Source organism: Perognathus longimembris, chromosome 6, assembly GCF_023159225.1.
Source record: "Perognathus longimembris pacificus isolate PPM17 chromosome 6, ASM2315922v1, whole genome shotgun sequence".
Lineage (NCBI taxonomy): Eukaryota > Metazoa > Chordata > Mammalia > Rodentia > Heteromyidae > Perognathus > Perognathus longimembris.
Genome location: NC_063166.1, coordinates 77,508,375 through 77,523,295, shown reverse-complemented (window position 1 = coordinate 77,523,295; position 14,921 = coordinate 77,508,375). Strand labels below are relative to the sequence as shown.

Sequence of the window (14,921 nt, the reverse complement as noted above, 5' to 3'; positions counted from 1 at the left end):
TGCCACTTGAGCCACAGCGCCACTTCTGGCCATTTTCTGTATATGTGGTGCTGGGGAATCGAACCTAGGGCCTCATGTATATGAGGCAGGCACTCTTGCCACTAGGCCATATCCCCAGCCCCCCAACGATATCTTTTGATGGGACCACCTGAAGCACGAGGGTTTATCTCACTGTAAGGGTTTTGCTGGAACCGTACAGTTTCACATACACGAATGCCTCCATTTCTAACGTGACCAGCTCTGGCTATTCTTTCTGTGCTAGCACAGTGCGCCTAAGATGGAAGACACAGGTAGCAAGTGACGCCCTACCCTTTCTTCCTCTTCCTCCTGTCTCTGGCACCTGTGAGCTTTACTTCTGCATTGTCCATGTGGGTGAACGGCTTGCGTGTTTGGTTTTATAAGTAACATGAAGTCTTCTGCGCCCTGGTTTTACAGGTTGGTAAGCAGCATAAAGCACCTGTCTCTGGTGATCGCTGTGCCCTGTGGGCCGGGATTTCACTATGCCTTGCACCCCATCTCAAAGCCTTACATCTGCTTTCCAAGAACGACCTACCACGAAGGTCCTATCTCTCTACCCATCCCCACTAAAGTAATGTCCTATCTCCGCTTACTCATCTGCAAATCCTATCTATCTGGGTTAACTTGCCGTTTTTGTTGGACTTTATTATTAGTTGCATTTCTTTTCTCCCTGTTGGCTGTGACACACTCTCATGATATCAAATTAGCCACACCGTGTGAATCAGAGATCAGTGTGCTGGACGATGGGTGGACGGACTGTTGTTGGGTTTGTGCAGGGCTGGTGCCCTGAGACTCCGCTTCAGTGCGTTTCTGGGTCTGATGTACTGTCTCCCAGACCCCGGGTCGCTCTTCCTTGGTTTCCTTCCTTGTCTTACATAAGTATATCCTTGGGTTGTTTTTTCTAAACATGGAGAGCAATCATCCTGAATTTTTGCTTGTCTGCTATCTTCACTTTCTTTATGTTCTCCGGGTACAGAATTCCAACTTGAAAACAATATCCTTGGGATTGCACAAAGAATTCCTCCATTATTTCTAGTGCCCAGGACTATTGATGTGACTCCCGGTGTTTCCTGGCCCTCCCTCCTGGTGGGTTTTCTTTAAAGACTTTGTCTTTTCGCTTGGCGTCCACAGATTCCATTCCTGAGGAATCCTGAGCCTTTCTGCCAGCCCCTTTGGTTGTTGGTGATTTTTTTTTTTTTTTAATCGGTGGTGGGGTTTGAATTCACAGCCTGGGCACTGTCTCTGAGCTTTGTCACTGAAGATTAGCGCTCTACTACTTTGAGCCACAGCTCCACTTCCTGTTTCCTGGTGGTTAACTGGAGATTAGAGTCTCATGGACTTTCCTGCCCAGCCTGGCTTTGAACTGTGATCCTCACACCTCAGCCTCCTGAGCAGCTAGGATGACAGGCATGAGCACCGGTGCCTGGCTGTTTTTTGAAATAGACGCTCACTCACGCCCCGGCCAGTCTGGACCCCAATCCAATCTGTGCTTCTTTTTGTGGCTGGGATGACAGATCCCAGGGCATGGCTCCCCAAGCCATTCTGCCACACTCTACTCCCCGGACCCCGCAATTGGGGGAGACCTAGAAAGGAAGCTTTCTGAGGGTTGTGGGGGCTGTCTGGATGTAGGAGGGAGGGGTCTCAGAAAGGCGGGAACAAGGGGCGGGGTGGCAGGCGCCTGGCTCTTCCCAGCACCCCTATCAGTCCAGGTGGCTCAGAGAGGGCTGGCTGGGTGCCAAGGCTGGACCAGTGCAAGGACACCATGCTGTGGGGCTTCTAGAACCTTCTCTGGCTTCTGGAAAGGGCGGGCACAGGTGCATTTCTGTCCTGTTCTAGTATCTCACAGACTCTCTGCCGTACCCTTGTCCCTGGGGCTTCCAATAATTCTGCTTTTTCACTTAGGCCAGCTCAAATCAACTCGGGCTCTGGCACCTGCCGCTGCGGGCATTTAACTCACAGTCGCCCCGGATTTCTCTCCTTTCCACTTTGACCTCATTTCGCTTTCGAGGGCCTCATCCGTGAACAAAACTGCCAAACGCTTCAGATGGTGCCACGCAGGCCGGCCCTCCCTGCCGACATGAAACCTGGGGTAAAGCCGGGCTCTCACCTCTCGGCTGTCTCCACCCCGTGGCACTCACTCCGGGGTGGAGAAGTAGATGTTTCCAGAAGAATATCACCCCAGGGTCCCCAGCTTCCAGGCCCCCACCCTCCCTTTTCCATCTCAGTTGCATGGAAAAATGTCTCTCCTCTACCCTCCCCTTCCCCCCCCTCCCACCAGGAGGGAGGGCAGGTGACTGAGCTGAGCGGTTCGGGGGAGGGGGGACATTAATATCCCAGCGGCTCTGTGTTTTCTGTAGCTTCTCAGCTTTGGCCGGCCGATTTCCTTCCAGCCTTTGGCCAAGATAGATCCGACTCCCTGACACAACTGAGCATCCTCATGGGGATGTGTGATCTGAAGAATGGGGGGAAGCTGGGTGCTCGTGGCTCACGCCTGTAATCCTAGCTACTCAGAAGGCTGAGATCTAAGGTTTGGGGTTCAAAGCCAGCCTGGGGAAGAAAAGTCTTGTGAGGTTTTTTTTTCCTCCCCCTCCAATGAACAAGCAAAAAGTTGGAAGTGGAGGTGTGGCTCAAGTGACAGAGAGCCGATCTTGAGTGAAAACGTTCAGGGACAGCACGCGGGTCCTGGAGTCAAGCCCCAGTCCTAGTACACACACACACACACACTCGCGGTAAAAGCGGAAACCAAAATGAAGGACGCACACGGAGTGGCCCATGTTGGTATTCCCAGCACTTGGGGAGGCTTGGGCAGGAGGACTGCGTGCTGGAGGCCTAGCTGGCCTCCCACAGGGGACGCACTGGTCATAGGGAACAGGCAGGGTACTGTTTAAAACATGCAATGCCTTCTGTGGTGACCGGCACGCGGTGACGCTGACTGAACACCAGCGGCCACTTTGGGGACATCTGGTATCCCCTTCGTTGGCTTTGTCGTTACAAGCACAGGGCATCCCCTGGGCCGGCCGCATTCGGCCTGGGCTGCCGGATGGGAAGATTTCAAGGGTGGACACTTGCCTGCCCCCCAGGAATCTGAGCTTGGGGTGCTGCCTGGGGATTGAGGATAAGGTGATGGTGTATGTACCCGGGCCAGGATCCAGCCTGAGACACCAGAACACAGAAAGGCTGTAGCTTCCGGGTACCTGAGTATCTTTTTTTGTTTTTAATGGAGATGGTGGTGCTGGGATTTGAACTCAGGGACTCGCGCGTGCTAGGCAGGCTTCCGGCCTGTGTTTGCACTGGTTATTTTTATGGTGGAGTCTTGATGTCTGCTCAGGCCAGCCTGGGCTGCAGCCCTCCTACCTGAGCCTCCCTCTGTCACCTGGGATGTCAGACACATGTCACTGGGCCTAGGCATTGTGCTTCTCCAGCCAAGACAACAGGTGGTCACTACTCCGCCCTGCCACTGATTGAGATGGAGCCTCACAAACCATTTTCGCCTGGACTGGCATTGAACCACAATCTTTCCTTCCCCCAGAGCTGAGGTCACAGGCTTGACCCACCCTGCCCGGCCGCCATACACGTGAAAACCACTCCAGTCCCACCTGACTCCTCCATCCTGCGGCTCCTTCAGGGGGTCCCTGGGAGGGCGGGGCACTCACAGTCCACAAAGCACCCGGAGGACCCTGCCACGCTGCTGGGGGTCTGAACCCCACCGGCCAGCCTGGCCGAGGCCTCGCCCAATGCCTTTCCCAGGGGCTTCGGCGTGGTCATTGGCTTCTCCTGGGAATCCGTCACACACGTGAACTCTGACCCCGCCCAGGACCTGCCTATGTGGACTCTGGGAGGGGCTCTGAGGCCACTGATTACAGCGTCCCGTCCCTCCCAGCTCCCAGCCCCCTCCCGGAGCCGCTCCATGAAGCCCAGCCCCTCTCCCCCTGTCTCCCTGGGAGCTCACTCAGGCCGGGCCATAGACCATAGACGTCTGCTCCGCCAGCAGCCCGCCCCTCCTCACCTCGATCTCACTGTCCCCCGCTGGGGAGGGGTCACTGCTCCTCTTGGATCGGCCCCGGAGCTTCCCATCAGAGGCCCGAGGAGGCCTGTCGGGGTCCCCCTCCTTCGGGGGTGTGGAAGGTCCGTTGTGGGTGCTGAATTCACCTGGCGTAAGGAAAGGGGATGAGGATGGGTGAGAGGCCCGGCTGGGCTTTTTCCCCAGGAAATACCCCAGGGGTCCCCAATACAACCACCAGCTCCGGAGAGGCAGGGTGCCAAAGGCCACCCCCGGGGGCAAAGGTCACACGGGGTCAAAACCGTTCTTCACATGCCATTCACCACAGTCACCATCTTCCCTTCGCCCACCGAGTGTTCACCATGCCAGACACTGAGCTGGGGGTGCCGGAGCTCACCACACGCACAGACATCGCACACGCGAGTCGCTCTCCATTGGAGGTGTCAGGAAAGGTCTCAGGGGAGGGGCTATCTGCTCAGAAGGCGAAGGAAGCGAGGGAGGGGTCTCTGGGGAGTTCTAATTAACGGTGTGGAATGATCTTTGTACCTGGAAGCCTGAGCCAGAGTCCCTGGACTGGCAGAAAGAAGACAGCGATTGCACACAACACATCAGCTCTCCCTCTGCGCCAATTTACACCTTCTGCGGTTCTGTCTCCAGGTTTCACTGATGTCCATCCTGACCTTTGTTATTTCCTTCCTTCTGTTTGCTTTGGGCTTCGTTTGCTCTTCTTTCTCTTTTGGTACCAGCACTGGGGCTTGAACTCACAGCCTAGGAGCTTTCCCTTAGCTTTTCCAGTCAAGGCTAGCATTCTACCGCTTGGGTCACACCTCCACGCTGGCTTTTTGCTGGGTAACTGGAGATAAGAGTCTTACAAACTTTTCTGCCTGGGCTGGCTTTGAAATTTGATCTTAGCTTCCTGAGTAGCCTGGATTACAGGGGTAAGCTACCAGTATCTGGCTTTTTCTAGCTTCTTTAGGTTTAAGATGGGGTTTCTGGCTTCTAATCAATATTTTTTTTTTTTTTTTGCCGGGCTTGGGACTTGAGCTCTGGGCCTGGGCACTGTCTCTGAGGCTCCATTTACTCAAGGCTAGCGCTGTACTACTTGAGCCAGAGTGCCACTTCCAGCTGTGTGTGTGTGTGTGTGTGTGTGTGTGATTAATTGGAGATAAGAGTCTCATGGACTTTCCAGCCTGGCGGCTTGGAACCGTGATCCTCAGATCTCAGCCTCCTGGGTAGCTAGGATGACAGGTATGAGCGCCTGACTTGCAACCTATATTCTTTTCTAATGTTAGCATTTAGTTACTCTTTAACTACTGCTTAATGGCTTTCCATACGCCATGCTTTCATTTTCACTCAGTTTAATGTACCTTTAAATTTCCTTCTCGTTCCTTCTCTGACTCATGGATTGTGTCAAGTATCTACGGAGCCTGCAAACATTTAGGAATGTCCCAGAAGTATTTCAGGTATTTATTACTAATTTAATTCTGCTGCTGTCAGAGCACACAGACAGCTCCGACGTACTTCTGGATGCACTGAGCGCTTGTTTTACCGGCCAGAATAGGAGACCATCTTGGTAAATGCCCTACGTGCTCCGGACCAGACTGTGTGCACACGGCCGGGGTACAGCAGGCTCCAGATTCCCGTTTCCTGCAACAACGGGCATCAGCCTGCACACACACACACTTAAAGAAGGAAAATCCAGGCTCACATCTACGTGCAGTGCTGCGTCTTTCCCAGCTAGGATGAGTTCAGAGAGGACATATCAGCACAGATATATCCCTAAATCACATTTTTTTTCTTTTCTGGCAGTACCAGGGATTGAGCTCAGGACCTCATTTTTGCCAGGCAGATGCTTAACTACTGAGCCACGCCTGCATTGATTATTTCTGAGATGGGAGCTCATTTTCTTCCTGAGTATATGCCTGGACCGTGACACTCCTAATTTTTTGCTTTCTGCAAAATCTGGGATCATATGTGCCTACCATCACAACCAACTTGTGTTGAGGAGCCTCAGGGAATTCTCTGCCTGGGCTGCGGTGAAGTCATAGTCTTCCCGCTCTCTGTCTCTCCTGCAGCTAGGATAACCGGTGTGCGCGACTGTGCTGGGCTTACCTGGCTCTGGTGCATGCGTGTGTGTGTGTGTGTCTGTGTGTCTGTGTGTGTATGTGTGTGTGCTGGTCCTGGGGCTTGAACCCAGGCTTTTTTGGTAGTTGACTGGAGCTAAGAGTCTCACAGACTTCCCTGTCCAGCCTGGCTTTGAACTATGATCCTCAGATCTCAGCCCCCTGAGTAGCAAGGATTACAGGTGTGAGCCATTAGTGCCAGGTAAAACTTTCTATTTTTAAATATGGATGCAGGACTAGGAATATGGCCTAGTGGCAAGAGTGCTTGCCTCGCATACATGAAGCCATGGGTTCAATTCCCCAGCACCACATATATAGAAAACGCCAGAAGTGACGCTGTGGCTCAAGTGGTAGAGTGCTAGCTAGCCTTGAGCAAAAGAAGCCAGGGCGAGTCCAAGGCCCAGGACTGGCCAAAAAAATATATGTTTGCAACACACACACACACACACACACACACACACACACACACACACACACTCCTCCCAGTGGGAAGGTGGGTTCGGGCCCCTCCTTCCTCCGGGGGCTCAGACCGCTGCCATGGAGGACGGCTTCAGTGACCACGTACCTGCCAGCGGCTCGGATCCCTGGCCGGGGACACTGTGGGGAGCGTCCTGGAGGACATAGGTGGACGTGGAGAGGGGTGACGGGCAGATGGTGCTGGCCGGGACATAGGGTGTGCTGTAGGACGCGCTGTAATACTGGGGGTGCTGGCTCTGAGCGAAGCTGGGGTAGGCGGGGTAATCCTGGAAGGAGAAAGTGGAAACCAAGAAGAGGTGAGCGCAGGGGCCTGGCGGGGCTGGCCATGGTGTCTCCCGTGAGACTAGAAGCCCTGGAGGGTGGGGGCCTGGTGGGGATGGGGGGGGGAGGGACTGTCCCTGGCCCCATGTGGACTCATAGAAGCAGACCCCGAGGGCAGGGGTGGGGAGAGGGGAGAGATTCAGGAGTGTGTGGAGGAGGTGTCAGTAGACACCCAGCATTGCTTCTTCCGAGGGCTGGGGGGACGGGGAGGGGAAACGGCACAGAGCCTGCTGGGATGGAAAAGCCCACCCGGATGGGCCTCTGCTGGGGTCAAAGCACCGGGGCGCTGATGTGTCAGCCCAGTCCCTCCTGAAGCTACTCCTGGACTGCAGATCTCCGGCACGCCCCTGCGGGACAGGCGTGTGTCCCTAGCAAGGAATACGGGGCCTGGCATCTACAGTAACTCAATAAATATTAGTTAAGTCAAGCAACAATAAAGACCACCAGGAGATGACCTATACCGGGGAGGTTGTCAGAGGCAGAGAGCTCTTCCCTGCAGAGCATCAGCATCTAGAACATTCTGTTTGGAAGTCACAGAGTCCAATTTAGTCATCCCATTCACCTTTGGTCAAGCTTAGCAGCTGTAGCGGGCCCTCCCCCTCCCCCTCCCCCAGCCCAGGTCTAGGGGGTCAGATCCTCAGAGGACTCTTATGGTTAAAACAGACAAACATCCAGCATTAAGAACCCTAAGTATTTTATCTAGGCGGGCTAGATTTTCAGTTCACTGGATAGCTACAAAAATCGGTCACACAGGTTTTGCATTTCGCAAGTCGAGTTGTTCAGATTCTTCTGCTCAAGGAGAACTAGAGCACAGCTCAGATGGAAACCTGTGAACCTTTTGTTTGGCAATCATTTTAGACTCACAGGACAGGTACACAAGCGGTAGCCAGTGCGTCCATACACCTCTCCCTTCTCTTTTGGAGAAGGGTCTCACTATATATAGCTCAGGATGGCCTTGAACTCACCATCCACTCCCACCTGCCTCTACCTTCCAAGGGCTGGGATTGAGGATTCGTTTTTTTTGGGGGTGGGGAGGGAAAGGGTACTAGGGTTTGAGTCCTGGGCCTCTCACTTGCTAGGGAGGGGCTCCACGTGTGAGCTACTCCGCCAGCCCTTTGTGTGTTGGTTGGTTGTTTTTGAGGCAGGATCTCATTTTATACCCAGGCCAGCCTGGACTACCATCCTCCTATTTTTGCTTCCTTTTGTTTCTGGGATGACAGGCGAGGGCTACTGTGCTCAGCCAATGTGGTTACCCCATAGCTGGGGTGACAGGCATCCATCAGCATGCGAGGTCATTGAGTGAGATGGAGTCTCAGGAACTTCAATGTCTGGGCTGGCCTAAACCATGATCCCTGATCTCCACCTAATTGTCTAAGATTACAGGATTGAGCCTCCGTGCTTGGCCCCACACTGGTGAATTTTACCAGAAACTCAGAGGGAAATGAAGGGAACTGCAATGGTGGCTAATATCCACCTGGCCTTGGTTGGGTTTACCAAGCCTTCAGGAAGCCCACTGCATATGGGGTCTCAGCATGGGGTGAGGATATCAGGACGCACTGCCAGCGAGGCCCACACTCTGGGTAAAGAACATGCTGATACTCGCACAGTCCACGCTGCCTGGGGCTCAGGGTAGGATGGGGCATCTTGGAAGTGTTCTTGGTGGAACCTTCCACTGGCCTTTTGCACAATCTGACCTCTGGGACCTCCAAGCTAGAGCTGAGGCCAGTTTCTTATGGGGACAGTGTGCTTGGAGGGAGCTGTGGGGTGCACCGTGTCAGGGAGCATCGAGAGAAAGAAATGAACAAACCTGGTGCATGCTCCCGAATCCAGTCGCGTTGCTGAGCCCGTTGGTGCCTTGGTAGAGCCCGGCTGCGCCTGCAAGGGACAGGGGACGGGACAAATGAGCTTTCCCCATCAGGGAGAGACGCAGAAGAGGCGCTGCCCTGAGACCTCAGGCCATGAGAAAAAAACAAAGTGCTGCACACAGTCCAAGGGCTCTACCACTTGCACCATGGTGCTACTTCTGGATTTTGAGTGGCTAATTGGAAATTGGACTCTCATGGGGACTTCTCTGCCCTGGCTGGCTTTAAATCATTATCCTCATATCTCATCCTCTTGAGTAGCTAGGAGTATAGGCATAAGCTTGATATATATATATATATATATATATATATACACACACACACACACATACATATATGTATACTGGAGATATACATACATACATACATACACATACATATATGTGTATGTGTGTGTGTGTGTGTATGTATGTATGTATGTATGTATATCTCCAGTTCTGGGGCTTGAACTCAGGGCCTGAGCAAATGTCCCTGGCTTCTTTTTTGCTCAAGGCTAACACTTTACCAGTTGAGCCACAGTGCCATTTCTGGCCTTTTCTGTTTATGTGGTTCTGAGGAATCAAACCCAGGGCTTCCTTCCTGCATGCTAGCCAAGCACTCTACCACTAAGCCACATTCCCAGCCCAACAATATATATATATATTTTTGGCCAGTCCTGGGCCTTGGACTCAGGGCCTGAGCACCGTCCCTGGCTTCTTTTTGCTCAAGGCTAGCACTCTGCCACCTGAGCCACAGCGCCCCTTCTGGCCGTTTTCCACATATGTGGTGCTGGGGAATCGAACCCAGGGCTTCATGTATAGGAGACAAGCACTCTTGCCACTAGGCCATTTTCCCAGCCGCTTGCCTCCTATACATGAAGCCCTGGGTTCGATTCCCCAGCACCACATATGTGGAAAATGGCCAGAAGGGGCGCTGTGGCTCAGGTGGCAGAGTGCTAGCCTTGAGCAAAAAGAAGCCAGGGACGGTGCTCAGGCCCTGAGCCCAAGGCCCAGGACTGGAAAAAAAAAAATTATGGCTGGATGTGGTGGCTTATTTGAGCCAGTGTTACTTCCTTTACTAGGCTGGTGGGTTCTCTACCACTTGGGCCACACCTCCCATTTGAGCCCAGTTTGTCACTGGCTATTTTCTGTTTTTTTTTTTTTTTTGTTTTGTTTTTGCCAGTCCTGGGGCTTGAACTCAGGGCCTGAGCACACACTGTCCCTGGCTTCTTTTTGCTCAAGGATAGCACTCTACCACTTGAGCCACAGTGTCACTTCTGGCTTTTTCTAAATATGTGGTGCTGAGGAATCGAACCCAGGGCTTCATGTATACGAGGTGAGCACTTTGCCACTAGGCCATATTCCTAGCCCTTTCACTGGTTATTTTTGAAATAGGGTTTCATTGCCTGTCCAGGAGTGCACCTCAGTGCCGTCCATCTATTTGGGGCTTCTTGTCTTTGCTGGGATGACAGCTATGCCCTACCACATCCAGCTTTCCTATAGGGAGATCAAGTCTCCTGAATGTTTCATTTATTCAAGCAAAGTAAACACACTGGTCTCAGGGGAAATGATTCGGATGACAGCAGATTTCTTACCCTGGATGATGGAAGCTAGAAAGAAATGGCTCAAGTGCTTTACAGAAAGAACCATCAACCCAGAGTTGTGTCTGGAGACAACAAACACCTTTAACACCAATGAAGTGGAAAACCAAGGCATTCTTAAGAATCTGTCCAACAGATCTGCCCCCCCCCCAAAAAAAATTGGTACAGGGAGTTCTTCAGGTCAAATGAAGATGGCCAAAAAGGAAAAGCCCCTATGGAAGAGAGAGTAAAAGCATGGGTAAATAAAGACACTTCAGACCACTGCTCTCTGTATTTACGCCGGCCATATTTGATAGCCAACTGTGGCTATCAAATTTGAGGACTTGCTCCTTCAAACGCATCTCATTGTCATGTAAAACACTTGTCTGGGTCCTCAGTCAAATCTCCCCACAGTCATGTGTTGGGTAGTTGCTGGAAGGACATGGAGAATTTTCCAGTCAGCTGCCACCCTGATGACCTTAAGGACACTTTATAAAAAGGGCCCTTGGAAGGAGTGGGTTAGGCAAGGCCTCCCGGAGGAAACGACCTTGAAGTAATGACCAAAAGAGGAGAGAAGCCAGAGGAGGAGGAGAACAAGGAGGCACACAGCCCCAGTGGCCTTCTGTCTCTACCTCACCAAGGCTTTGTGAAGGCCCGGGAAGTTCACAGTGCCCAGCCCAGTGCCCCATGCTGGGGTCCCCATCCCATCCTCAAGCCTTGCCCAGACACATGCAGCGAGAGGTCTAAAGTAGCCTGTTTCACTGAAGGTCATCACTTTGGTCCTGGTAGCCATGGCAAAGATGAGAGCCCCTGCTTTGGGAAGATCCCTGGAATCCTTGGAAGCCAAACTTCCAAGAGTTCGTAGAACGCTCTGGAAGACTGAGGTGAAATTTTCCCAGCCACCCGGGGCGGGGGGTGGGGGGGAGGATGGCTGGAAATGAAATCCTGTTAGCATTTGGAAAACACAAGTCAATTCTAGCATTACAGTGTGGCGACTCCCAAGAGCTTCAGTCCTCCAGCTCGGCTGAGTGTGGCCACTGCTGGAAACAGAGGCGATGGCTGGACGCACACCAGGCTGCACACGGGAAAGACCTGTGAGCAAGAGCTGGCGGGGAGGAGGCAGCAGGCGCGGCACCAACAAGCCAGAGCAGGCAGAGGGGAGCCTGCAGGAAGCCGCGCCCACCCAGGGGCCCCGAGTAGAGTCCACGCTGCAGAGGGGCAGGCGGCGGGGCAGACCACAGATCCTCATGGGCCTCCTCCTCTCCGCTTCTCCTTTCCCAGAGCCCACAGTGGCGGAGGCCCAGGCAGCGCCGCCCCCCCTCAGCCTCGCTCCACCAGACTGCGTGCAGTGAGCAGCACAGGGCATGCTGGGAAAGGGCAGCTGCCTTCGGGGTGGAGACCTCTGGTGAGCCCCTGGTGACTCTCCTAAGCCTCAGTTTCCCCATCCATAAAGTGGAGACAAGCAAGTTCTGGGGGGATTCTGTGAGCGCCGGCGGGAGCAGAGGCCAGCTGGGTTTGATGGATACCTGGGCAGCCGGGGGCTCCCCTGTGTGTGAGGGCCTGCCTCGAAGGGAGTTCACCGCCACGGCCCTTGAGCTTCCCTGGAATAAGAGCTGGGGGGGAGGGGGGAGGGAGGAAGAAAAGAAACCGACTGGGACAGGTCAGAGAGCAGAGCCGCAGAGGCCAGAGAAGGCAGTGCTTCTGGATGTGAGACTGAGTGCTCAGCTCTAAGAAGGACAGGAGTCGGGGGCCTTCCTCTCCTCTGCCCTGTGCAGCCCGGCCTCAGGGCCCAGACCGGCCTGTGCCTCTGCCCCTCCACATCTGGGCTCAATCACCACCCCAGCTACTTGTCACAATGGCCTCATTCACAGGTAGCATAAAGCACATTTAACTGGTTGTAAAACAACCCGCTTTCCTGAGGATGCCATTTTAGAGATGCCCATCACCCCATCTCCACCACACAAGGGCAAAATAGGGAGAAGGAGGGGAGGGGTGGAAAGGAAATGGGAGGGGCCAAGAGGAAAGAAGGAGGGGCAAAAGGGATAGGGCCAAGAGGAAGGGGGAGGGGCCAAAGGGAAGGGGAGGGGCCAAGAGGAAGGAGGAGGAGCAAAGAGAAAAGGTGGAGGGGTGAAGAGGAAGGGGGTGGGGCCTTGTTGTCCCCGGGTCACCACTGCAGAGGATCTGTGGGAGACCTTGCCCTGTGGAACAGTGGTAGCTGCAGGGCAGGACTGGGAGGCAGTCCCTGCCACCACGGGACTGAACAAGTCTTGTAGTTCATTTCAGTTTAGTGGAGGATTCGTGCATTTGGAAGCCACTTAGAGGATGCAGCGTGGAGAAAAGCCAGCCACCTGGGGATTATGGGGAAACAAAAAGTGCAAAGGCCCTGAGGTAGTGAGAAAGATGGGGAAAATAAAAGGTTAGGATGGGACTTCGGGTGTGGCTCTGAGCCGGGCTCGAGTGGAGATGGGGCGTCACAAGGCCTTGGAACGCGTTTCTGGCTTCGTGGAAAGCCGTGGCTGGAGCACCATGACCCCTGCCACCCCAGGGGTCATCCCAGGGGTCATGACAGGGGAGGACTGCCTTTTCAGAAACAGATCAGCGACCACAGCAGATCCCAACACCAAACGCATCAGTCTTCCTGCCGACTACCACTTCTGGATTCTGGGAAGGGCAACCCTGTGAAGATCAGCCCATGCTGTGTAACGAAAGGACCGAGCCTCGCGGCCCAGCCCAGGGCCTCGCCCCACAACAAACAGAAGCCAACAGCTGGCCAGAGGCAGCCACATCAGGCTCTCTTGGTGATAAAATCAAGTTCTCCAAACAGACTATTTCGGGGGGGGGGGGGAGGGTCTGCCACTCTGCAAAATGACCTTTCTGAATATTCCAGATCACCTAGTAGGACCACAACTCCCAATTCCGTCCACCCCGTGGGACAGGCACCAAGCTCCTTCCACAGACCTGTAAATTCCGAGTGGGTCCGTCCAAGGCACCCAGGAGGGTCCAGAAAGAATTTAGGCTAAAACCTAGCCGTCTTTAAAGCGGCCTCCCCCTTCCAGACCAAAGCGCTGCCCTGTCTCCAAACAGCCGTACTTTATTCCTTGCCCTAAAATCTCGTGTAGCTGTTGCTTTGAAAGACTTGCAGCCTAAGCAGCCAGGGACCTCCGCTTTTCATCTGGGCTGGGTTAATCCGCCTTCCTGTGCTGTCTCTCCAGTCTTTCTAGGAGAGGTGATTTCAGATCCCAGCACCCGGTGCTGCTGCTCCTGCTCCCGCCACCAGCAGCGATGGGAGGGACAGTCATTCACCTTCGGGGCACACAGGCTGGGCACTGAGGAGCCATGCCCACAGGCCCTGCCTGGAGCTTGTAATTCAGTTCCCATCTCGCCTTCTCTCTAGATGAGGAAACATTACCAAGGCGTGAAAGTGCGTGCTGCCTCTCACATCTCCAGACACAAGATCTCTGGGTTCCACGTCCCCAACGCCACGTCCGTCCATCCTGGGGTCCGCCTGACCACGGCACTCTCCTGGCCCAGAGTGGCCTTGCTCAAGCCCTTGCTAATCAGGAGTAGACATCAGACCTGGTTCGCACCGGAGAGCGATGGCCCGTAGGGACTCCGCCGCATCTCCGCAAGCCTCCCACGGGGCTAAGCATCTTTTACAATAAACCATTAAGGCCAGGCACCTGTCATCCTCGCCACGCAGGAGGCTGAGATCTGAGGATCGCAGTTCAAAGCCAGCCTGGGCAGGAATGTCTGGAGAGTCTTATCTCCAATCAGCCAGCAAAAAGCTGGAAGCAGAGCTGCGGCTCAAGCAGTAGAGCACCCGTCTGGAATGAAAAGGCTAAGGGACCCTGCCCAGGCACTGCGTTCAAGTCCCAGTGCTAGCACACGTGAAAACAAAGTGAAGATAAATGACCCATTGTCCTGGCAGAGTCGACACCCAGTGCTGGCTGCGGACCAACCCTGTGGAACCCCTTAACCCTACAAGCCTCAGTCTTCCCATCTGCCAAGTGGGTGCTAAACCCAGCCCCATGTGACAGGGCCCACTGTGAGAATGAACACACACACACACACACACACACACACACACACACACACACACACACGGGGTCAGTGCCCCTGTACAAGACCCTGGAGAACTCTGCCCCCTGCTGACAAATGCGAACAGGGAGGAGACAGCAAGCTGGCCCTGCGCTGAACCTGACTGCAGGGACCCCCAGACCCCAGAGCAGCCAGGAATCAATGCTGCAGGATAGGATACTCTGTTACACCTACCCCGGGGGATGGAGACAGCCAGCCGCTTAGAAGAAGCAACGAGGAAGGACCATGGAACAAAGAAGCAGATGAAGCAATGCTGCCACCACGTGGACCTATGGTCTTGGCTGGGGTCTTTGTTACAGCAGCTGAGCACACACTCATACTGCCCAAACCCTCTCAGGCTTTGCATGCTGCACACAGCTCCCCCATGAGAGACGAGCATAGAGGCGGCCAGGGACAGCTGCAGACAGGAGGTCCTCCCAGGGGCAAGTCCTCAGCTGCTCTGGAAACTCGGGGGACAGGCTGTG

General features: G+C 54.1%; 1 protein-coding gene across 1 annotated transcript in view; it reads right to left on the bottom strand.

Moving 5' to 3' along the window:
* The window catches only part of Eya2 (EYA transcriptional coactivator and phosphatase 2), a 98,236-nt gene that overhangs the window by 28,146 nt on the left and 55,169 nt on the right, over positions 1-14,921 (bottom strand). Inside the window, exons 5-7 of the mRNA XM_048349581.1 lie at positions 8,747-8,814; positions 6,707-6,884; positions 4,025-4,167 (exon numbers count right to left, since the gene is read on the bottom strand). Of these exons, the coding sequence (XP_048205538.1) occupies positions 4,025-4,167; positions 6,707-6,884; positions 8,747-8,814 (389 nt within the window). The remainder of the gene's footprint in view (positions 1-4,024; positions 4,168-6,706; positions 6,885-8,746; positions 8,815-14,921) is intronic.